Source organism: Vulpes lagopus, chromosome 8 (genome assembly GCF_018345385.1).
Source record: "Vulpes lagopus strain Blue_001 chromosome 8, ASM1834538v1, whole genome shotgun sequence".
NCBI lineage: Eukaryota > Metazoa > Chordata > Mammalia > Carnivora > Canidae > Vulpes > Vulpes lagopus.
The window spans coordinates 9,012,230-9,038,124 of record NC_054831.1 but is presented as its reverse complement, the minus strand read 5'-3'; the positions used below and the strand labels follow the sequence as shown (position 1 = coordinate 9,038,124).

Below are 25,895 nucleotides of genomic sequence, written 5' to 3'. Positions count from 1 at the left end.
TCCAGAACCGTGAGCAATAAACTTCCATAGTTTAGAAGCCCCGGCAGCCTGTCGTATTTTCGTATACCAGCCTGATTGGCCTAAGACATCTCCCCTCACCATTCGCTCTGAAGACCAAGTCCCTGGCTTTGACTCCACCCCTTTTTAATTTTCTCCTCGGCAGTTATTTGATATATTTTATCTGTGTTTGTTGCTGCATTTATCATTTATATTTCCCACTTATCATATACATTCTGTGAACACTTTTCTGTGTTGATTATCCTCGGATCCCCAGTGCCTAAAATATGGCCTGGCACACGTTGGCACTTAGTGAATATTTATTGAATGACAACCAAGGGGAGAAGTAAATGTTCTAGCAGTAGTTTTACAGTGTTGTGGGAGCCCAGAGGAGAGGACATTTTCCAGCCTCATAACCTTGACACATTATCAGGTAATTGCTTCCTGCGCTGTCATCTGGACTAGACTGATGAACAGCCCTTATGTGCTCTGTGACATGGTATAACAAAGCAATCTTCTGACAGAGACTAAAGGCACACAAGTCTTCCTGCCAACAATCATTCTTTCCTTTTTTTTTTTTTTTTTAAAGATTTTATTTATTTATTTGTGAAAGACACACAGAGAGAGGCACAGACATAGGCAGAGGGAGAAGGAGGATGCAGGACTCGATCCCAGGACCCTGGGATCACGCCCTGAGCCAAAGGCAGATGTTCAACTGCTGAGCCACCCAGGTGCCTCATCCTTTTTTTTTTTTTTTTTTAAATTAATTTTTGAAATGGTCTAAACCCCACCTTGGCGCCCCAGCTGTCAGGCACAGCTGTATCCTTCACAGCCTCACTGTGTGCTCGTGGCCCCTTCCCTGCAGCTCAAAGACAGGTTGCAGCTCACTGCCTCTGAGTGGTCAGGGGGATAGAAATTTCCTATGTCTCTAAGCCCACAAATACACTTCTACTACAGGAATGTCAGCTGAATTCCTAAATCCTGGTGTACTTCTGGAAATTCAGGCAGAGAGAGCCCTTCTGTAGCCTGCCTATGGATCCACATCTTATCCATCTTATCCAGCCACACTTTGTCCCTGGGGTATTTTATTTTCTCTTGTTCCAGTACACCAAGAAGTATAGATGCCTGTTGTTTTGGGCTAGATCTTGTAGGGGCTCTGTCAAGAGACCCTTGCTGGCTTAAAGTGAACCTGTGGATGACAGCATTGCGTCCCTAGGGAGCTTGTTGGAACTGGAGCTTCCAAGACCTCCTGCCTCAGAATCTGCATTTGAACTCAAAACCCAACCAGTTCATACAAGCCATAAAAGTATGAGGAGCACTGATACAAAATTACCTTGGCGTTGTCTTCATCCAGTGCGAAGGAGCAGAGGTAGGTAGACTATCTGCCAGAGGCTAGATAGAAGCTGCCTCCTGGGGGGTGAAGTCTTCCCAGGATTACAGGTTTACCAAATGCAGCAGGCAGGTTGATCTGGGCCTGAGGGTGGTCCTGCAGCAGAGAGAAGCAGATGCTGGCTGCTGGGAGGGAGGCATACAACTAAGAGAATGGAAAAGAGGCCCTAGGGGGGAGTGGGAAGAGTGTGGATTGTGTCCACTGCCTGTCTCATGTGGGCAGATGGGATCCAATTTTATCACTCTCCACTTTATCCACTGTTGCCCACAGTAACCTCTTTTAGAGGAAGTGAAAACACTTGAAACCAGACGTCCTCCCAACTAGCAGCCAGGCTGCCAGCTGAAAACAAGTGTGACCAGGTTGGAGAAACAGGGAGAGACAGTCTTAGCTAAGCTGATTTCTTTCTCAGAAAAGTGAGTAGTCTATTGCTAAAAGTTTTTATAAAGCCGGTGATGTGTGGATATTCATACGTGTTTAATTGAGTTTTAGAAAATGGGGGATATACATTTTTGAGGAAGTAAGTGCATTTGGCTTTCCTTCCTCTTTATAGGACTCTCCCCAAATTTAAAAAAATGTTCATATACATATACATATATTTATTTTATTTTATTTTTTGTAGACAGAAGGTGGATTAAGATAATGTAGTTTATTTTATTATTATTTTTTTATTTTTTTAAGATTTTATTTATTCATTCATGAGAGAGAGAGGCAGAGACGGAGGCAGAGGGAGAAGCAGGCTCCCATGGGGAGCCCGATGAGGGACTTGATCCCAGGATTCAGGCATCATGACCCGAGCTGAAGTAAGATACTCAACCACTGAGCCACCCAGGTGCCCTGTAGTTTATTTTTTAATTGGATTTATTGGGGTATAATTTACATACAGTAAAAAATCATCCTTTTAATCCTACCGTTGAGAGGTTTTTAAAATTTTTGGGGGAGGGGGAATCCCTGGGTGGCACAGCGGTTTAGCTCTTGCCTTTGGCCCAGGGCGTGATCCTGGAAACCCGGGATCGAATCCCACGTCGGGCTCCCGGTGCATGGAGCCTGCTTCTCCCTCTGCCTGTGTCTCTGCCTCTCTCTCTCTCTCTCTCTCTCTCTCTCTGTGTGACTATCATAAAAAAATTTTTTTAAAAAATTTAAATTTTTTTTTGGGGGGGGAGAGAGCAAAGGGTGAGGCAAAAGGGGAGGGAGAGAGAGAATCTAAAGCAGGCTCCAGGCTGAGCTCAGTCAATCTCACAACCCTGAGATCATGACCTGAACTGAAATCATGAGTCAGATGCTCAACCAACTGAGCCAGTCAGACACCCCTGTTCTTCAAGTTTTAACTAATGTTTACTGTTGTATCATTCAAGACATAGAACAGATTCTAAACAAAAAAGTTCCCTTCTGCCCCTCTGTAGCCATCCCTTCTTCCATCCCTAACTCTTGGCAGACACTGATCTAATTTCTGTCTCTATAGTTTTGGCTTTTCCAGAATAGCATAAAAAATGAATCACGCATTTGGTATCTTTTTGTGTTTGGTTTCCTTCACTTGGCATAATGCTTTTGAGATTTACCCATATTGTGTGTGTCAGTGTGTGTTACTGTAGCTTAACTATTTCTTTTTATTGCTGAATAGTATTCTTGGTATAAATATACCAAGATTTGTTTATCTATTCACCAGTTGTGGGCATTTGGACTGTTTCCACTTTTTGGGCTATTTTGCATAATTCTGCTCTGAACATTTGTGTATAGGTTTTTGTGTGAACATATGTTGTCATTTCTCTTGGGTAAATCCTAGGAGTGGAATGGCTGGGTCATGTGGTAACTGTGTAAACTTTTCAAGAAACCGCCAAACCATTTCCCAAAGTCGTGCGGCCACCAAATACTATCCAATTCCAGAACATTTTTGTCTCCCCACAAAGAAACTCCATACCTATTAACAAGCAGTCATACCTCATTCTCTCCTCCCCCAAGACCCTGGTAACCATTCACCTACTGTATATCTCTTCAGATTTGCCAATTCTGGACATTTCATGTAAATGGAACCATATAGTATGTGGGATTTTTTTTACTTCTGGTTTCTTTCACTTAACATAATGTATTCAAGATTCATGCATGTTGTAGCACATACCATTCCTTTTCATGGCTGAATAATATTCTACTGTATGGAACAACCCCATTTTGTTTATCTGTTTGTCAGTTGATGGGCACTTGGGTTGTTTTCACTTTTGGCTTAATGCACAATGCTGTTCTGGACATTTTGTACATGTTTTGTATGGACATATGTTTTCATTTTGGGGGGGTATATACCTTGCATGAAATTGCTAGGACATGTGGTGATTCTATATTTATGTTTTGAGAAATTGCCAATTGTTTTCCAAAGCAGTTACATAATTTTACATTCCCATCAGCAGGGTATGAAGGTTCCAGTTTCTCCACATCATCTCCAACACTAGTTATTGGCTGTCCTTTCAATGCTAGATCTCCTAATGGGTATGAAGTGGTATTTCGTGGTGGTTCTAATTGATGTTTCCCTAATGACTAGTGATGATAAGCATCTGTTCATGTCTTCTTGGTAATTTATATGCCTTCTTTGGATAAAATGTCTATTTAACTCTTGTGCTTTCTAAAAAACTGTGTTATTTATCTTTTAATTGTTGTTATAAGAGTTCAAAAATGGACATTTTAAATATGGAAAAAATGATATACTTTTTATTTTATGATCTAAACTTTTTGTGATCTATAAAATTAATATCTAACTTAAGGTTGCAAAGATTTTTCTCCTATTTTTTTTCCCCTAAAAGTTGTAGAGTTTTTGGTTTTACATTCAGGTCTATGATCCATTCAAGTTTAATTTTGTGTATGATTCGAGGTACAGTTGAAAGTTCACTTTTGAAAAAATATAAATATATGTATATAATTGTTTCAGCACTATTTGTTGAAAAGATTCTCCATTTACTATTGATTTACTTTGACATTTTTGGCACTAATCCCTTGATGATATACGCATGAGTCTTTTTCTGGACACTATGTTCCATTGACCTATCATTGGTGTAGGTTTCTCCATACGCCAATATCACACGGCCTTAATTAGTGTAGTTCTCGGAGTAAATCTTAAAATTTGGTAGTGTTGTTCCTTCAAGTTTGTTCTTCTTTTTCAAAGTTGTTTTGTGTATATCTATTGTATTGTATATTTTGCTTTTCTGTATACATTTTAGAATCAACTTGTTAATTCCTATTTTTTTTAAAGGCTTCTGGGGTTTTGCACTGAATGTAGAGATCAATTTGGAAAGAATTGACAACATGGAACAATATTGGGTTTTCTGATTTATGCATATATCCACAAGGAGATTATGTTTAGGAAGGCTCATTTTTTTTGCTCAGTTCCTGTATGTTTATCTCTCATAGTTGACAATTAGTCTAAGTCAAAAGTGACAATTCCCTTTCTCTTGCCAAGGCTGGTTCAGGAATGGGCTTGTGACTCAGTTCTGGCCAATGAGGCTGGAGGGGAGTTGACCTTGAGAGCTCTGAGAAAGGTGTTTATGTCCTTGGAAGACTCAGGAAGAGAGGCCCTGTTCTTTCTCTGCATGTTGTAATGTCTAGATATGACATAGGAATTGTTGCAGTCATCTGTGAGAGGAATCAGAATGAGGGCAAACGGCCAACATGCAGAAGGTGACAAATCAAAAAGACAGAGAAACCCTGGACCTTGAGGACCATGTGAAACCAGGAAAGTAATCAACCTTGGAGTCTACATGGCCTTCCTTGTGATGTGACAAAGATTTTCATGATGGCTCAAGTCTATATGAGTTGGGGTTTTCTGCTGTATGTAGTAGAAATCATCTAATCCCGTATATCCATTCTTATCAGCTAATAAAATACATTCCTGAAAAATCACAGGCTGTAGATTTTTCACTTAAAGAGTATTTTTAGTTTATTTTCCCACTGTTTCTTTAAAGCTTGTATGTTGCTTTTTAAATTTATGAGTTCAATATATAAACTCAGTCTCACTGTAAAGATACAAACAATACAAACCTGATAAGTGTAAAAAGTCAGTGTTTTCCTCCAGCCTCCTCTTATCCCAAAGCTAATCTAAAACTCTTCTTGGAAAATAGCCATTATTGGCAATTTGTTGTGTATCCTTCTGGATCTTTTTCTATGCGTGAAAGGGACATATATAAATATATGCTAAAAACATACCTTATTTGAAAGTTTGTAGGCACAGGTGAATGACTATTTAAAATTTGCAGAGACTTTTTAAAAACAATTAAAAACCTTTGCCAAATATGCATTGAAATTATTCTAAATGTTTTTCCTTATATGGGAAAACATATTGAGATACACATTATATATTAGACCTTAGAATTTAGTAGGTAGTCCTACAATAACTTTCTGGTAACCTTTAAAAAAGATAAAAATGTGTATCTAAAAAGAAATATACTAATTTCATTGAATACTGCCTGTGGTAGTTATGAAGGCAGTATTCACAATGGATGACATAATGACAATCTCAACCAGTCCTGTTAGAATTACACTCTTCCACCTGTTGTGATTTTGCTCCCTTGCTATCCAGAACACTTTTCTCTTCCACCCATAAAGTCTAAGGCTATGACTTTAAGTGGAGGGACTTAAAAACTCTAAACAAAGTGTTTAACCACATAGGGTAATGTGACTTCATGAGTTAGAGTTGTATGGATTAAACAAATAAAATCCATATTAAAAGAAAAGTTCATAATTCCACCCCCCAGACTCCTATAGTCCCATTCTGTGAATTAATTGACAATCATTTTCTTTATCTTATGCTGGTGTGTGTGTGTGTGTGTAAAATGGAACCACATGTTACTCTTTAAGTAGGATACAGGCTTGACTCTGTAATAAAGCCCCCAAATAACAGTGGCTCCACAAGACAGAAGTTTATTTCTTGTTCATGAAAGAGACCAGTTATAAGCAGTCTAGGAGGTATGGACTTTCTACAGTGTCAGCGATACAAACTCTTTCCAGCTCATGGTGCTGTCATCCCCAGGTATCTTGCTCATCTAAGAGATGTCTTCACTCTAACCCAAGGAGGAAGTGAAAATCCAGGGGAAGGCATTTTCCTTGCTAAAGAGCACAACCCTGAAGTTGCATGCATCACATCTGCTCTCATCTCACTGGCCATAGTTTAATCACAAACCACACTTCGCTGCAGGGGAGGCTGAGGAGAAGCAGACAGGGTTGGAGGGGTTCAGACAATCCCGGGCTGCCTCCCAAGAGGCATCCCCAGCACTGATTTGTTGCTGTTCATATCAAGTCATCTTTACTAGTGAAGGCTGAACCCGGATGACTGAATTCTCAGGTTAGAGAATGACACACACAAAAAAGGCAGAAGAGGTAAAGAAAACGATTGATTGATTTAACTAAAATGTAAAACTTCGGAACAGTAAAAAATACCATATGCAAGTTAAAAGGCACATGGCATGTTGTGAAAATGGTTTACAATGTATATAATAGGCAAGGGCTTAATCTTAAATACTAACAGATCTTAGAAATCTGTAAGAAATAAATACTTCGGTTAAAAATGGGCAAAGGGTTGGGGTGCCTGGGTGGCTTAGGTCATGATCTCAGGGTCCTGGGATGATGCCCCGCATTGAGCAATGCCTCTTCAGGAGGGAGTCTGCTTCTGCCTTTTGCACTGCTCCTCCCCCTGTTCCTGCTCTCTCTCTTTCTCAAATGAATAACTAAAATCTTTTTAAAAAATGGGCAAAGGATGTCAGTGGTAATTTAGAAAAAGAGAAATACAATGGGCAAATAAATATACGAGAAATAAACATTTAAGCATGTTATATGATTTTTTTAAGTGCAAATTAAACAGCCATGGAAACCACTTATCACACAGACAGGCTATTTGTGCTGAAACTTTATGTGTTGTGGGTTCTTGTCTGGGAAGAGGGAGAGAGGTTTTTGGGGCATTCCCATGCTCTGTTGGTTGGAGTATAATCAAAACAAACCTTTGAGAGGGCCATTTGGCAATATGCATCAAAACCCTTGAAAAAGTACATACTTGCCTCAGAAATTCTACATTAGAAACGTGTCCTAAGGAAAAAGTATGTTCTCTCATATTTGGAAAACTCAACACAGAATTGTTTACATAATATGGAAAAACCCAGAAACAATATAAATGCCCCACAAAATGGAATTGGATAAGTAATTTACTTTCTGTCCATATAATGGACTGCTCTGAAGCAATTAATTATTTTGTATATTTATCTTAAAAGGGAAGGGTGGTTATTACGTGTTTTTAAGCAGGAAGTTATAAACAGTATGTGCAATATGGGCCCATTTTAATAAAAATATCTCCGTGAGTCATTTAGGATGCAAGTTACAAGGAACAGAAAATTCAATTTAAACTCACTTCAACAAGCAAATGTATTCTCATATAAGTAGAGACTCCAGAAGTAAGATAGGTTTTGGTGTTAGCTTAATTTAGCAGCTCAGAAAGTTCCTTAAAAAACTAATTTCTTTTTATATCTCTTTTCTGCTTTCTGAAGTGTCCGCTTCAGCTGAATGCGAGTTAGAGTTGTGGTGGCAAGTTGGCTGCCAATAGCTTCCCACTGTTCAAACACAGAGAAGGAAAGATCATCTCTTCCCTGGCCTTCGGTGGGAGTCTAGGCTTCGCTGAGTGGGCCATCGTGGTCATGTGCCTTTCCCAGTGGCCAGAGGAATGCTTTGTGTTGATTGGCTTAGATCTGGATCGGGTGCTGGTCCCTAAAACAAGCACCATGGCTAGAGCCTAAGATTATTGTAATTTAGTTTAGCCAACCTGGGCTCCATAAGGGAGGTAGACATGAGGTAAATCCAACAAATCATCATGGGTGTTCTACAATGGTATGAGGTGGAATGGATGTTGGGAAGCTCCTCCTCACTACAGAAAAAAGACTAGAAGGATGTACACCAAAGTGCCAACCAACAGTGCTCATCTTCAGGTGGAATTATGGGGAATTTTGATTTTTCTTTTTGTGCCTATCTGTTATTTTACACTTTTGACAACAAACGTATTACTTGCATAACTTTAAAAAGAAATGAAGGCTATAAAGATGAGGGAAAGTTGGTGTATAACACTTGCCATATAATTAGCAGCTTGAGAGACTTAAAGCAGACATGTTGGCAAACAGGAAATATGAATTTTCAGAATGGCACCAACTGTGCCTCGCAGCAGCTTCTAACTGCCTTTCTCTCGCCTCTGTTATGAAATTGTGGTCATTTCTATAGATGTAATGTGAGATTTTTGAAAGCCAGTCTTGCTTAAAACGGCTGGTTCCAGTGGCTTGAATTTTTCCCTTATGCTGGGGTGGGAAAACTTTTTAGCTTTATCTAGGAATGTTTTCTCTTGTCACCTTTAAGCACCATGAAGTGAGTTAGAACTCCAGAAAGCTTGCAAAAGGGGAAGCACTGGTCCTGGATTCCTCTACTTCCTTCTTGGACAGAGGCGCTGAGTGATCATCCAGGAAGTGGCTACCACAAAAAGTCACCACTTTCTCTGAGGTCCTGTGGCTCTCAATACGGGAAATCACAGAGTGACACTGGCTGCAGCCAGCACGGAAGGGGCCCTGGGTCTGAAGGCTCAGGGGCCTGGGACAACGAGAAGTGAGGCCCTTCTCTTGATTCACTTCTGTTAGTGAATCCTTGGTAGTGGGAGGTCTTCCTAGGATATATGGAGAAACTCCTGCTGCTCTTCTTTTTTTCCTGGAAAAAAGAACCCATTTTCCCACTGGCAGAAAAGACTCCCACTGGTAACTTAAGGTAAGGAGTTCTCGTGTCAGGCTGGGCATCCTGTTTCTCATTTTTTATTTTTTTCTGCTTGAAATTGATTCTCAGCTCTGCATTTTGTTTTTATCTGATCATGGCCTTCTGGAATTATCCCCTTGATGGCAAACAAGTAATGGGCATTTTGGTTTCATGATGAGAACGATACTTAACCAAAAGGATCGAAATGCTCCAGTTTGAGTGGTCAGGGCACTCTGGTCTCAGTAGGAAAATACCTGTGGGAGAGGAAATGAGGCCCCAAGGTGGATATTGGATGGTCTTAAGGATCCATTCGTTTCTCCTGGTAATGTCACCCAACCCCCCACCAGAATGTAAACTTCATTCAAGGAAGGACCTTGTTTGTCTTATTCAATGGTGCATTCACAGCATCTAGAACAGTTGGAGGCACTCAACACATACCTGGTAAATGGATGAATAGGAAGCTGGCTAGTTGGATGGATGAACGTTTCTTATTTTTTAGAGTCACTGTCTCATGAGAAGTTTTCCTTGACTCTCCCAGGAAGATTAGAGTCCTTGCTCTGATTAGAGTCCTTCCACGGCACTTTGAATGAAAACACTCAAGTCATAGAATTGAAACTATTTGCTTATGCATCTATCTTCCCTAAAAAATTCTGAGCTCCACAGATACAGGGATTTGGCCTTAATTTTCCATTTAACTATAGATATTTCACAGTACTGTAGTACATTGCAGAATAAAATAATAATACTGTGGCAACCTTGTGAGTGTCTCTCAGCTTGTGGCATATGCTTATTAAGTAGACCAGGATATTACATTAATTGGGGCCTCTTTGCTTCTTCAATGTTGATGCATTATTAACTTCTTACACTTTGCTTTTCATTGCTTCCAAGGGAACAAGCATACTTCTATTTTCAGCTGTTATTTCACTACCTTTCTGTTGAACCTGTAAGTACACTGAATGTAGATTACATTTCCAGGATCAAATTAGTCACCTCCTGATGTCATACAAAGAGGCATCTAATCTCACGAGCAAACAATCTCTACATCTTAAAATAGGATGCATTATTTCTGGAGGACCAGCTAGAGATAGCACATCCTTTTTTGGTTATATGAATTCTTACTGCTCTGCTCCCACAAGGTCCCCTGACTGGTCCCCACTCACTTTTGGCTCATCCCTTTTATCACCAATGGTCCTCTCTCTGGAAACTGCACTTCCTCCAGTAAGAACACTTGCTATCTGACTGGGTCACATTTCCTTGGGGTCCAGGTGGGAATTTGCATAGTACCACTGACAACTCTGAAAGAGCAAATGTCCTCATGTGGCTCCAGTCCTGGATCATCCAGAAATAATGTTTTGAGACCAAACATTTAGGAAGTTAAGACATAGACTGAGTGGCAACCACATATTTAAGATTAGGGCAGGTGGGAAGTCTGAAACAAGGTAGATGCTCAGTGGGCAGCCCGGGTGGCTCAGCGGTTTAGTGCCGCCTTCAGCCCAGGGTGTGATCCTGGAGACCCAGGATCGAGTCCCACATCTGGCTCCCTGCATGGAGGCTGCTTCTCCCTCTGCCTGTGTCTCTGCCTCTCTCTCTCTCTCTCTCTCTCTCTCTCATGAATAAATAAATAAAATCTTAAAAAAAAAACAAAACAAGGTAGATGCTCAGGTTAGCTCAAATTGGCAATAACCAGAGCCTGACGATGTAAGCCTGATTCTTTGGTGGACTTTGTGGGAGTCTGAGCCCATGGATACTGATGGTTTAAGTGGCCAAGGAGGTGGTGAAAAGGAAGGTAGGAAATTTAGAATTTTATTGGAAGGTTCTGAGTATTAGAGTCTCACAAGGTCAGAGTGATACAGATGGATATTTGTGGTCAACCTACCACTGGGATATGTATTTCAACCATTGTCCCCCTATTTCCTGCCCCGGTTTTTCATGCAAGAAAAAGAATACCTTCCTCAGATCCTCTTCTTGGGAATAGGAGAAAAAACTCACCTTTGTCTAACCTAAAGTTTGGGATTTTCATACATTTTCTCCAAATCAAAGTATGTGAAATTAATCTATGATTTGCCATCTCTCTCAAAAACTGTACCAGTGTTTATTCTTGCTCCTATTTCCAAACCAGTGAAGTTCTTAGTTCTTTCTCCAGATCCTGTAGGTGTAAGGTTGGGTTGTATATTTGAGACTTGTTTCTTGAGTAAGGCTTGTATTGCTATGTACTTCCCTCTTAGGACTGCCTTTGCTGCATCCCCAAATTTTTGAACAGTTGTATTTTCTTTCCTTCTTTCTTTCTTTAAAGATTTTATTTATCTGATAGAGAGTGAGTGAAAGAGCACAAACAGGGGGAGTGGCAGAGGGAGAGGGAGAAGCAGGCTACCTGCAGAGCAGGAAGCCTAATGTGGGGCTCAATCTCAGGACTCTGGGATCATGACCTGAGTTGAAGGCAGACGCTTAACTGACTGAGCCACCCAGGTGCCCTGACCCATTATTCTTTAGTAGGGTGCTCTTTAACCTCCATGTATTTGAGTTCCTTCCAAATTTCCTCTTGTGATTGAGTTCAAGTTTCAAAGCATTGTGGTTTGAAAATATGCAGGGAATAATACCAATCTTTTGGTACTGGGTGAGACCTGATTTGTGACTCAATATGTGATCTATTTTGGAGAATGTTCCAGGTGTACTCAAGAAGGATGTGTATTCTGTTGCTTTAGGACGGCGTGTTCTGAATATATCTGTGAAGTCCATCCGGTCCAGTGTGTCATTTAAAACCTTTGTTTCCTTGTTGATCTTCTGGCTTAAATGATCTTCCCATTGATGTAAGTGGGATGTTAAAGTCCCCTGCTATTATTGTATTATTATCAATGGGTTTCTTTAATTTTGTTATTAATTGGTTTATGTAATTGGCAGCTCCCATGTTTGGGGCATAAATATTTACAATTGTTAAATCTTCCTGTTGGATAGACCCTTTAATTATGATATAGTGTCCTTCCTCATCTCTTAGTAAAGACGTTGGTTTAAAATCTAATTGGTCTGATATAAGGATTGCCACTCCAGCTTTCTTTTGATGTCCATTAGCATGATAAATCATTTTCCACCCCCTCACTTTAAATCTGGAGGAGTCTTTGGGTCTAAAATATGTCTCTCATAGGCAGCATATTGATGAATCTTCCTTTTTTATCCAATCTGATACCTTGTGTCTTTTAATTGGGGCATTTAGCCCATTTACATTCAGAGTAACTATTGAAAGATATGACTTTAATGCCATTGTATTACCTGTAAAGTCACTGTTCCTTTCTGGTCTATGTTACTTTGGGGCTCTTTCTTCACTTAGAGGATCCCTTTTAATGTTTCTTGCAGGATTGGTTTAGTGAATACAAATTCTTTTAGTTTCTGTATGTCCTGGGAGCTCTTTATCTCTCCTATTCTGAGTGACATCCTAGCTGGATAAAGTATTCTTGGCTGTGTATTTTTCTCGTTTAGCATCCTGAATGTATCATGCCAGTCCTTTCTGGCCTGCCAGGTCTCTGTGGATAGGTCTGCTGCCAGTCTGATGTTTCTACTCTTGTAGGTTATGGAACTCTTGTTCTGAGCTGTTTTCAGGATTTTCTCTTTGTCTCTGAGATTTGCAAGCTTCACTATTATATGTCGAGTTGTTGACCTATCTTAACTGATTTTTGAGTGGGGGGGGGGTTCTATGCCTCCTGGACTTGAATGCCTGTTTCCTTTCCCAGATTAGTGAAGTTCTCAGCTAGAATTTGCTCAAATATACCTTTTGCCCCCCTTCTTCTTCTGGTCTCTGGTTGAGTTCACAGGTGTTCAGAATGATTTGATAGCTATCTAGCTGAATTCCAGGGACCAGAGGAAACTAGGGTCCCCTACTCTTCCATCATATTCCTCCCTTCTCCAATGAAGTAAATTTCTTAAGGACAGAGACCATATCTCGTTCATCTTTGCAGGCTCAGCATTTAGCACAGTGCCTGACACAAAGTGGGTAGACAACAAATGTCTATTGAATGAATAAATGAGTGGATGTATGAATACAGAAAATAGGATATGGGCATGAATTTTAAAGTTCTGATTATACATTTTTTTGGTACATTTTATACATTTTATACATTTTTTGATTATACATTTTATACATTTTTTGATCATTCAAGGGTGGTTGAATGATAACACAGTTGAGGTTTTCAACATTAATAAGTTTTTGGTCACCAATACTTAGAACGTAGTTTCTATTAAAAAGTACAAAATATAGCTAAAAATAATGTTTGCAAAATAGCAATAATAATAAATGCTTTTTATTTGGGAATACATCTGTCATATAAACAGATACATATAATGGTCATATTTTAAGATGATCACAAGGATAAATATTGAAATAGCCATTTGCTCTATAAATATGATTCAAAATTCTTTTTTTTATTCAAAATTCTATAAAACTTCTAAAAGGCAAATATAAATGCTAATGGAAGTAACAAAGAATTTTAATAACTTGGTATAAGTGGACTTTACTATGGAAAAATGTAAGTCCATCCGTATGGTAATAGACTCTGCTGTGGTCAGGAGGCTTATATCCCTGCCAAAGGAATTGTAAATATATAGGTTTCTGAAAACTGAGAAGAATCAATTATATAATAGTTGAGTAAAAGTTCAAGTTAATAATCAACTATGTGCCAAGTGAAAATTTACAAAGAAGGCAAAAGTTAAAGCATTCCATGGGTTTTACTTTCAATTATATATCGTACGGTTTTCAGGTCTAGAGAGTTGACTTTGCATGACCTATAATCAAGTATAATATATATTACTCAAAGACACCTACTACAGATAAGAGTACTTGACAAGTGATGTATATTATAAGTGGATTTCAAAACTAAGGGAGTTCTTTTTCATCAGTGAAACAAATCACAACCTGTAGAAAAGGTGAGTAAGAATAGCTGTAATTACATTGTACCTTGAGGGAAATATAATTAAATCTGACAGGAAGTTTACAATAATCCCCAAAGCTGAGTCAGAGAGAGAAGGCTAAAGAGCTTCATGGAATCTGCTGATTTCAGCTTTTCCAAGATTATACTAATAAAACATCTGGTTAATGGCTAAAGCCAGGTGTGGTCTGCCGAGGCAGAAAGGTGTGTCTTTTTGCTTGGGATGAGCCAACTATTTTAACCGTGCAAGAAAGAAAGCCAATGACTATGGTATAGAGGATTGCCTAGCAGCAAAACACATAATTCACTATCTTGGCAGCTATTATTGATTTATAAGCCTTAATAATGTTAAAGAGATACCCAGGTAAATTAATTTTTGAAAAGCTTAATAATTTCAATAATGCAACATTACAATAGCTTCAGCATATCTCAAAAATAAATGCAGAACCAAGAGCGAAAGGCAAAATCCTCTCAGATTCTGGGAACTATTATTGGCAATGAATCACATGCTTAGCAACATACACATTGCTGTTTGCTTTTTGTGGTTTATAAACATCATATTGACCTTTGGCACCTGGAGAGAGAGGGAGGAATGGAAAAAATAACATCTGTTTACTGCCTGCCTATTGGTGTCGGGAGCTTAGGACTGTGAAAGCTCCATGATGTCAGAGACTTGGTGTGTTTGGTTACTGTAGTATCTCCAACTCTTAGATCCACGCTGGTGGGCATACATGTGCAGGTTTACCTTACTTTATCTGAAAGTACAGTGTTCCCATGAAACCTTTTTTTTTTTTAGATTTTATTTATTTATTTATTTATTTAAGAGAGAGAGAGAGCACAAGCAGGGGGAGGAGCAGAGGGAAAGAGAGAGAGAAAGGATCTCAAGCAGACTCCACACTGAGCACAGAGCCTGATGTGAGGCTTGATCTTAAGGCCCTGAGATCATGAACCGAGCCAAAATCAAGAGTCGGACACATATCCGACTGAATCACCCAGGTGCCCCCACCTGCCCTTGAAACCTTTTGTAAGCCAAAATGGCATAAAGCAAAAAAGCAATTGCCATTAATTTATATGGAGAAATTTATGAATATTGCCAGACCCAAAAAATCACCTCCCATAGACTTTTCTGATACCAGAGGACACATCTTGCTAATGGATGCACAAAATCAACAAGGGTAAAGCTCACAGATGCACTTCAAAACTCTGGCAGCCAAGAGCTGGGATCTGAGCACGGTCCTGGGGGAGCGGGCCTGCTCTTGCTGCTGGGGGTGCATGCTGCCTCTATGATGGCTCCCTGCAGAACAACTGCTGGATGCTATTCTTCTTCTTCTTCTTCTTTTTTTTTTTTTCAAAAACAAAAATCCTCTTTCTTTAAGTTAGTGGAAATAGGAACCAATATAGGTCTATTACAAAAGCGAAGTGGTGAAACATGAACTTCTGAAAAGTGGATAATACCTGTCACTGGAAGTCGCTGAGGGAATAAATGTCTATCTGTTGAGCCTGCCATGTTTGTTCTTGGTTATTTCATGCCAATGCAGAGAGCTCCAACCAAGCAGAATCGAATAACTTGTATTTTAACCAGTGCACTGTAATTTCATATAAATTCATTATTTAAGTGTATGTGAAAACTCATGTAAAATGTCATTACATATAATACTATTATAGTTAGTATTATTGTACAATCTTTTCCTGAAATCCTGGAATGCCTCTTTTGTCTATTTCTATAAGCAAATATATCTAGGACAAGGAAATGTGTCATTAAGCTCTGTCCTTTTTTTTCTTTTTTTTGTCCTTTTTGTTATCGTCGTTACTGTGATGTTTCGATCACACACAGTTACTATTATTTAGATTACAAAATGAAAACAGCTTTGTCACCATTCTTATGAACTACCTTCTGTTCAATACTACCTCCTTGAGTATTTATTTATCCTGCAGGTTTAAGGATTTGTTTCACCCAACCCTTGTTCATGGGCAACCTGGTGTTTCAACATTGCAAGTAAACATGCGTGTGCACAATTTCTTTTAAGATGTGTTTTTAGACATTAAGCAGTTCAGAAAAGGCCAAGTTTCTATTAAAGGTGGCAGGTTTCTGGGTTAACGAAACCAATGAGTCCTTAGAAGAACATCTGTACATCAAAATTTTGGTCAGACCAAAATTGGGGAAGGAAGCTGGAGAATTTCCTTTTATAAAGAAAAAGGCAAGATCAAACTCAAAAAGCTCACTGCACTCAGAAAAATGTTTAATTTTTCTGTCTTCAGAAATCACAGGATACACCTACAGAGGCTTTGTGATTTCATCCAGTTCCCATGTCACCTCCGAGAGCTGTTCTCAGATGATCAACAACCCACAGCTAATATTTACTAAGTGCTTGCTCTTGATGTCGAGTGACTGGTGCTCAGTAGACACTGGTTTCCTCCCTTCCTTCCTGCCTGCTTTGAAGAGAATAACAGAGGAGATCGCCAAAGCTTCCCAGACCGGGGTGATTTTTAAAATACCAAAGAAGTAAGGCCACAATTAGAGCAGAGGGGAAGGCATGTTTAAAGAGAAGAGGGCATGTTTATTGTGGGAGAGCAGGTCTGACCATTCGGGGAGGGTGTTGAGAACTATTCTGGAAGTATCCTCCACTTCTTCCCATTGGTCTTCTGCTGGTAGCCACAGAAATTATCTCTGAGCACTTTGAAATTATCTCTGCGGTTTGTTTTCAGCTGACGGTCCTTTCCACTGGCCTTAGGTCAGATACTGGCCCCAGCCCTGGCCGATACTGCCCAGCTGACTGTGAGCACCCAGGAAGGAAAGGCCCTCCTCCCTCTCAGAGAACTTTCCTCCTTCAGAAACTTCCAGGTAGGGGATCCCTGGGTGGCGCAGCGGTTTGGCGCCTGCCTTTGGCCCAGGGTGAGATCCTGGAGACCCGGGATCGAATCCCACGTCAGGCTCCCGGTGCATGGAGCCTGCTTCTCCCTCTGCCTGTGTCTCTGCCTCTCTCTCTCTGTGACTATCATAAATAAATAAAAAAATTAAAAAAAAAAAAAAAAAACTTCCAGGTGGAGGTTCCGGGGAGGGTCTGGATGGACCCACAGGAGGCCTTTCTCAGCTACCTGGAGCTGAGGTGGTAGCTGAGGCTGCTTTTCTCTGCTAGATCAGTCTGCTGTGGCTGCCAAAACAGAATTCCACAGACAGAGTGGCTTAAACCACAGAGATTTATTTCCTCGCAGTTTCGGAGGCTGTGAGTCTGAGATCAAGGGGCTGGCAGGGTTGGTCTTCTCTGAGGTCTCTTCTTGGCTGGCCAATGATTGTCACCTCGCTGCCTCTTTACATGGTCTCTTCTCTGCTCACACGCATCTCTAGGGTCTGTGTGTGTCCTAATCTCCTTTTCTTGCAAGGATGCAAGGGCACCAGTCAGATGAAATTACAGCCCACCCTAATGGCCTCATTCTAACTTAATTACCTCTTTAAAGACTCTGTCTCCAGATAAAGTCACATTCTGAGGTTCTGCCGGCTAGAGCTTTGATGTATGAATTTGGGGGGGAGGGGGTATAATTCAGATCATAACACCTGCTAAGTCTTTTTATTTATTTTTTAAAAGATTTTATTTATTTATTCATGACACACACACACACACATACAGAGGCAGAGACACAGGTAGAGGGAGAAGCAGGCTTCATGCAGGAAGCCTGACGTGGGACTCGATCCCGGGTCTCCAGGATCAGGCCCTGGGCTGCAGGCAGCGCTAAACCACTGAGCCACCCGAGTTGCCCCCCTCCTTTTTTCTTTTTTAAAAAAGTTCAGTTTGCCTGCACCAATATGGTCCTGTTAGGAAGAAACTCAACAAACAACAATAACTAAATGTCATCTCAGAAATCAGAAGAATTGGGTTTGAAGCCAGACTTCACCATTGACCCCCAGCACCCTGAGAGGAAGTGTGGGGAGCTCGTCACAACCTTTAGGTATCATCTTTCCCTGATGTGGGGTACCTGGCCTGGTGGTTTAGTGGCCACATCCTGCAGGTGGACTGCCTGGTCCAAGCTCCAGCATCACCATCGCCAGCTAGTGAACCCTGGCTGAGTTCCTTCCTACCTCTATCTCTCAAGTTTTCTTTTTGGAAAAATGTGAGTAATGACTGTGCCTCCTCCTGGGGCTTGGTGTGCTGTCGGAAGAAGTCAGCTCCCACCAGAGCTGTTTCCTAGTGAGCAATCGGCATGAATTATCTACTGTTACATTTTGTCTGTGTCATTACCCTCTTCCCATCTTCCTTCCAGGCCTTTCCTTCACATTAGCACATATCCAATGTTCCCTTAGTTTTCTTTGGAAGTGGGTGTCTGTTCGGGAATGGTTGCCCTTGGAGTTGAGAGAAGGGGAGCTCCCCTAGCTCAGTGACCCAGGGCTCATGAAGAGGACAAGGTAGGCTGTGCCCCTCCGTGGAAGGACTCTGTTTCCCTCCACCCTGCTGCTGACTAGGACAAGGACACAAGGTGGGGAGGAAGAATATGCTGCCACTCGTTCATTAGCTCCCTGGAGAAATGGATCCAGGTACACGTGCTGTTTCAGGGCCACTAGCACCATCTTTTCATACCAATGTGAACATGAACAAAGACCAACCAAATGAGAAAGACCAAGGCCATCTATGCAGAGTTTGCTAGAGCAAGGTAGTCAGCCTCACTTGTGTTTAAGCAGAGCCTCAGAGGCTGGCAGAGGAGTGGGTGAGCTTAGGGTAGAAATGGGGAAGCTTCATGTGTGCCCTGATGGAAGCCTGGGGCTGGGGGAAGCTGGAGACAGGCTAACAAGAAGTGGGGTGTCTATGTGACTATAATATAGGGGACATATTTGGCGCTCTCTGGTTGGCCCTAAGTTGAAAGCAGGGACATAAATTAGGGAAGCTGCTAATTATTAATCAAGTCCTATTTGGGGCCCATTGTTAAGGAGGTTGTTGTTTGGCCTGGACGGTTTACAAGAGACAGCAGGCTGCCTTCCTGAGCTAGTTACTGTGGATGAGGGCTTGGTTTCCTGGCAGGTTGCTACAGGTTTTGGATCAGAGTTTAATTTGTGTGGATGGGTTGGCCATATCTGTTCGTATATTCCGTTTCCCATCAAGGGTAGGTAGCATGTTGCACCTCAGGGGTTTGTTCTAAGCAGGGCTCTTAGGAAGGATGAAAAGAGTTCCTTCACTGATTTTGATATGTACCCATCCCGCCCTTCCCACACATCTGCTTCCAGCGGGATTTTTGTAGGGAGTGGCGGAGGCTGGTTCTGATTTCATCAGGGCAGTTATGGAACAAATGTGATTCTTAGCTCCAGGGTTTTATTTTGGAGCCGAAGTCAAGGGAACATTTTGGGCTGGAGGCAAATAGGTATTTCCATTTTAGAATTTCCAAAGAAAAAGGCTCTAGGAATTATCAATGAGGGGAGGTAATATGTATAGAAGAGGACTTATTATATGGCTTTTGTTGCTATGAGCTCTTGATATGCAAATATACCTCTGAGAAGGAATATGAATTTGAAGATTGGGAGATTCTGTTTGGCTGCATGAGCCTGAATAAATTACTCATCTTCTGAGTTCTCATAAATAAATTAAAGGCAATAAAACTTGCCCTCATTGATTTTGCAGATTTGCAACTCTCTTGGAGATATTATGTCTACAAAAAGGATTCTTTTTTTTTCTTAAAGATTTTATTTATTTATTTGAGAGAGAGAGGGAGAGAGAGCACAGAAGGAGAGGGAAAAGCAGACTCCTCCCCACTGAGCAGGGAGCCTGATGTGGGGCCCTATCACAGGACCCTGAGGTCATGACCTGAGCTCAAGGCAGACACTTAACCATCTGAGCCACCCAGGTGCTCCTACAGAGATAATTTTAAGCCACTTGCTGTGGTAGTAGTGGGTTCACTGTGTACATTTCTCCTTTGCCAGGCTGCTTGCTCTGCAAAGCTCCTATCAAACACCACTGGGCAGGCAGGAGTGGGCATGTCATCTTGCTTCTTAACCTGTGGGATGTGCTGCGCCTAATTTTAATCATGCAAGGCTCCTTTTTGCCTGCAAAGTGAATTTTAACCCTTGGAATGGAATTCAAGGCCCTTGAAATCTGGACTTTGTGTGTTCTTAGTCCTCTGAATAAGCCTTCAGGCCACCAGACTGGATCTGCTCATTATCCTCTGAAGCTCCTGGGTTTTGCCCCCACCTTGGCTCTTGCCATTCTCTGTTGCCTGCAATCTGTACCTCTCCTCATCTCTACCCACCTCACCCTTGACCCTGCTTTGCTCTAGTTTTCAACCTCGAAAGGCTGGATTTGAGTCTCACCTTTTCCAAGAAGCTTTCTCTCACTGACTCTGTGACTCTGTGACCCCTTCTATTCTGAGCACTCCCTCCCACCTCGCCCCGCCAGAGACACCCAACTTTCTTATTCATTTGGCAGATAAGTAAAACAACACATGATGTTTCTGGTGATTCTTACCTAATTATATCGCATTCTGCTTCTTCCACTGGGCAAGAGGCTTAGGTGTGTTAGTGCCTGTGTCTTACCACCTGGTAACCTCACCTCTTAGGATATGCACTGTATGTTTCAATGCGCAATGAAGAGTGGTAGAGTAGAGTAGAATGATGCAATAATGTGCTGCATCGATCAGTGTGTTAGACATATTAGAAAGCCCCAGAAACTAGTTCTTGCCTGGTCTCAACAATATAGTTCCCTGAAAGCACATCAGATCTGGAGGGAGAAGGGTTTACTATAGCTGCAGCTACAGTAATTTGGGGAGAGAAAAGAAGGTTGTAATATTTTTTTTTCCAAAGGAAGCACAATGAGAGTCCCTCATGCTCTGTGTAGCGTTTCAAGTCTTAGAACATAGTGATGTCAAGCCCCAGTCCTTGCTGTTGGGAACATGCTGGTCAGATGAACCAGATAGGTGTGAAGGGGCTGTGCAGGTAGGGGGCATTCAGGTGCAGGGAAGTCCTGCAGAGCAGAAATGAGGAATCCAGCAGGGAAGCTATAGACATGGCTGGGATTCCAGGCAGAATGGGGGATGGGGAGCAAGCTGAATAATAGGGGAGCATAGCCCATGAGCTAAGTCAGACCCAGCAACAGTGAGCTCAAGAGTGGGCATTGTTGGGAGTCCCAGGCTGACAGGGAGGCCATCACCATTGTAGCGCAGTAACCCCCTAATTCTGGGACTCAGAGGCTGGGTTTTAGGTCCTGGGAAGGAGCCTGGCAGGACAAGGCAGGGCCTGTCCTAGATTGCTGGCAGTTTTATTTGAGGCTCAGCTGGTGGGAATAAGATGAGGATCTTCCGGATCAAGGGCAGGACCAATCTTGTCTCAAGGGAAAAAGCCCAGATGCTCCTGGCCCAAGTTAAGGGCTGACTCTTGAAGATGATGTAGATAGAGAGGAAAGATGCAGAGCTTGCAATCCTGTATGGCTGTGATGTTAGGAACCAAGGACCAGAGAAATGAAGTGGTATCCACAATCACATTCATCGCTGGTGGCAGACCTAGGCTTGAAGCCCAGTTCTTGTGACTTCCCCAGGCAGGGCAGGGTTCTAACTTACCAGAGTCTGCATGCCATCTTCACTGGGGCCCTCCATGTCTATGGCGGTGCTGTGAGGACAGTTGGAGGAGTGTGTTCTGAGGGTGAGCAATGAGAAGGCATTTAATGTGGGCAGATATGCGTTTTTCTGTTGATTATTGAAGGGTTCTGGTGTAAGATTTCAACCGAAAAATCTGCAGCCAAAAGAAAGCATAATGATGAGTTTGACAATGACAATGACCATTCCCATTTCTATTCCTCTGGGGGCTGAAGAGTAGAGAAATAAATGCCTCAGGTTTGACCACATGACAATGGCACAAAAATCTATCTGAACAGTGGAAATTCTCCCCTGAGTGAGAACACATTATGGTGACAACACAATATGCTGGGGGAGGATGGATGCCTTTGGCAAGGGATTTCATAAGGAGCTGTGGTATCTCAGATTCTCGGCAATGGTGACATGCCCTTTAGGAAATCAAAATACTGTGCCTCTTCAGGGTCCTCTTCATATATTTTCAATGCTAGGGTCCTACATCTAAGAACATAAACCCCTTTAGGCTACCTCAAATAATAGATGAGCGTGTTATATTTTTAGAACCCAAGGACAGAAAATGTAGAGCATCTCAGTGGAATCAGTAATCCAGAAGCCCAGGCTGTTCTCTCTCTGTCTTGCAAGGGCTTTTGGAGCCTCGCAGGGACCTTGTGTTTCCCTCTGCTTTTCCCTTACCCCTCTCGGTCACTTTCTTCTACTCACCCGTGCTCCAACATGACTGGCAGGCCAATCACATGACATCACACTCAGACTCCATTCGCTGTGATAATTCTTCAGTTAGATTTTTAAGAGGCAGACTGGTGGATTCAGCAGTGTCCAAATTATTCTCTGTGAGTCAGATGTCTACCCTGGCTCCAATCAACTCTGATGAGGGAGCTGATGTGACATGTGGTGAGGAAGTAAGTAGAGCCACAGTGGGGAGGTAAAGGTTGGCAACTTTACAGTAGACTTTAGAGACAGAGGTCCTGAAATTTGGGGGATCCCCAGACTATGGCATGATGTGCTATTCACTCCTATGCATGCTTGAGAAGATTTTATTTATTTATTTAAGATTTTATTTATTTATTTAATAGAGAGAATGAGCAGAGGAAGGAGAAGAAGACTCTCTGCCGAGCAGGGAGCCTGCTGTGGGACTCGATCCTGGCACTCCAGGATCATGACCTGGGCTGCAGGCAGACACCCAGGTGCCCTTGAGAAGATTTTATAAGGCTATTACACTATCTTACCATTTTAGTGGCCACAAGCCTCTCAGCAATCCTACGATCCCAACATCTTCCTGGATATGCAGTCTTCCAGCTTAACAACAGAAACAGTGTTTCTACAAATGAGGTCCAGTTGACATTGGGGGCCGATGACATTGGCCAAAGAACTCAGAGCCTGCATTCATTTGACCTTGCATTTGACATGAACATCTTTTTTTTTTTTAATTTTTATTTATTTATGATAGTCACAGAGAGAGAGAGAGAGAGAGAGAGAGAGAGAGAGAGGCAGAGGGAGAAGCAGGCTCCATGCACCGGGAGCCTGATGTGGGATTCGATCCCGGGTCTCCAGGATCGTGCCCTGGGCCAAAGGCAGGCGCCAAACCACTGCGCCACCCAGGGATCCCTGACATGAACATCTTTGCAGTGGTTGAGAGAGTGGGCTCTGGAGTTGTACTCTGAAACCACATCCTAGTCCCTCTGCACAGTAACCATATGGCCCTGAGCAGGTTACTTAGCCTCTTTAAATCTGTTTCCCTATTTGTGAAAAGTGCACAATAAAACCACGTGGTGGAAAACAAAATATACCCCAGGGTTGGTGACGAATATGCTTTAAAAGCAGTTTTGATCCCTAGAAAGTGGTGGGTGTCACCCGTGATTGCTGTCATTTTGTTAATATCCCTGTCATGTCTTATGGACCCAAATGAATTCAGGCCTCTGCATCAATGGCTTCCCCATAGTCCTTATAGCTCTTGCCCTAACGTCTTTCCCAGACCTTTGTACTTGCTAAGTGTTAGCAAGTGCTTGGTGGTTCATCAACAGAGTTTTACAATGTTGTGTTTTGTGGCTCCAAATTGAAAAAGTCCTCACAATTAAAGATGGAAGAGGATGCACAAAGAATAATTGAATAATTGGCCCAATTTTGAGTAATTTGTTGAGTTCTGAGAGTACATGTTTCAAACCTTCCTTTTGGATCGTTTGAGTATGTGCCCCTGTCTTGAAATAAAGTGAAGGCCCCAGATGATTTCTCCCATTTCCTTGATCCACATCAATGCTATCTAAAGTCCTCCTCTATAGAGAAAAATGTGCAATTTGTTTCTTGAAATTTGTATAAGACCACAGAGCTGGAAAACCACACCGGAAGCTTTAAGATCACTGTTTCTTGTTCTTTAATCCTGCAGGAGCCAAGTTGCCCTGAAAGATCATGAACTTGTCATCTGAGCACTGCAACATATCAGATTGGCTGAGGCTGGAAGCAACAGTGAAGGCCTCTGTGTACGTGGTTGCCTTCTTCTTTACCACATTTGTCACTGTCATCATCATCACGATAGTGTCCCAGAATTCAAAGCTGAAGAAAGAGGTCCGATACATCCTCCTGTGCCATCATCTGCTGTGCATCTCCTCCTACTGTGGCCTGGGGGTGGTTTTCCAAGGGATGCGGGCTCTGCTGGCCAACAGTCCTGTGCTGATGTGCTGGGTGGTATTTGGGGTCCAGCTAAGTGTTGGAGAAGGGATCCTCTTCACACTGGCCTTGATGGCTGTCAACACTTACCTGGCCATTTGCTGGCCTTTGAAATCTCTGTCCTTTGTAGATTCAGTTAAGTATAGGATTCTGGCTGGGTCTTGGATAATTATTATATTCAAGAATGTTTGCTTATTCCTCATAGAGGGCACTACCTCCACTCAGGTGGCTGTCTTAAAATCTGAACCCCTTTGCCCTGTGATCTTGAATGGCTCTGCTGCCAGAGCCATTGGCATGGTTTTCCTTTTCCTTCTTCTGTCCATCATTCTTATAAGTTACTCTCTGATCTACCAAGAGGGGAAACGAGCTGGCCATTTTAATAGATCAAATATCAAAGCAAGGAAAACAGTCCTTATTCATTTAGTGCAGATGGGTTTACATGTAATACCAACCTTGGTATTCATAGGTTTGGGAAAGATGTGTGGGGTGTTTTTCTTTGCTTTAAATATGGTGCTTTTTGGAGTCTTTGCATTTGCCCAGTGTCTTAACCCTTTGATCTATGGGCTCTGGAATAGAGAGCTGCAGAGTAAATTGTACCGTTGGATGTGCTGTCAGCTATAGTGTGGTCACATGATGAACAACAGAGAGCCAGTTTAACCCAAAACTCAGTCATTTTGATCAATAACTCTAGCCTTAATGGACCATCAGATAGGCTCGAGGACTTGCTTTATACTAAACCTAAAATTGGTGCCTTGGTTTGATGTTGAAAGCAATATGAATAAATCAGAGTAATTCATCTGGCTTGCAAACTTCGCTGCTGTGGACATTGAAATGGCCTCCATGAAATCATTTTATGTCTTTAATTCTAAACCCAGATCAATATTTTTGGTAGCATGTCCTACTGTGTTTCAGTAATGAGGCAGCTTTTGAGAATGCACTTGTTTTTAAAAACTGAGAAACAGTCCATGGTTGATATGAAGAGAAGTTTGGCTGTTCCTCTTATATTAATTAGGCATAGGCTTGGCTACATATAATAGCAAAACAGAAACAAAATAATAGTGATTTTTTTTTAAGGATTGAGATTTTTTTTGATATAAAAGAAATCTGAGGGAAACAATCCAGTCCTATATGGTAGCTCTGTAGGCAACCGGTTCATTGTCCTCTACTCTGCCATGATTACTATACTACCTCATGACCCAAGGTGGCTGTCAGTGCTCCTGTCATCACATTCATACCCAAGCCAACAGGAAGGAGGGAGTGGCAAAGGAGGGTCTATACCTTCCTTCCAAAGACACATTTTAGAAGTTACACAAAACACTTTTTCTTATATCTAATTGGCCAAAACTTAGTCATATGGCTATGCCTGGCTTTAAGAGAAAGTAGGAATAAATTTTAGCTGGATAGTAGTGTTCCCAGATAAAAATTGGGGTTCTTAATATTAAGAAAGGAAGGAAGAATGGATATTAGGAGGTAAATTTCTTTCAGGGACCACTTTCCTCTCAACCAAGTAAAGTAAAAAGAGAGTCAATGGATGGGTTATAATCATCACAAAAATATACTCTGTCTTTCAGTGTGATCCTTGGAGTTAATTTTTCAAGATCCCAGAACACTCCAATTGTATTAACAGT

General features: G+C 41.6%; 1 protein-coding gene across 2 annotated transcripts; it reads left to right on the top strand.

The window, feature by feature from the left end:
* The first annotated feature begins 1,742 nt into the window (after positions 1 to 1,742).
* On the top strand, positions 1,743 to 25,252 carry LOC121497980 (probable G-protein coupled receptor 148). 2 transcript variants are annotated; one of them, XM_041767879.1, is made up of 2 exons: positions 1,743 to 1,800; positions 23,987 to 25,252. In XM_041767879.1, exon 2 carries the CDS (start codon positions 24,010 to 24,012, stop codon positions 24,886 to 24,888), a length of 879 nt encoding a protein of 292 aa, XP_041623813.1. In that variant the 5' UTR covers positions 1,743 to 1,800; positions 23,987 to 24,009; the 3' UTR covers positions 24,889 to 25,252. The 2 variants fall into 2 exon arrangements, with proteins under 2 accessions (XP_041623813.1, XP_041623812.1); XM_041767878.1 differs by lacking the exon at positions 1,743 to 1,800 and adding an exon at positions 8,993 to 9,148.
* The last annotated feature ends 643 nt before the right edge of the window (positions 25,253 to 25,895 follow it).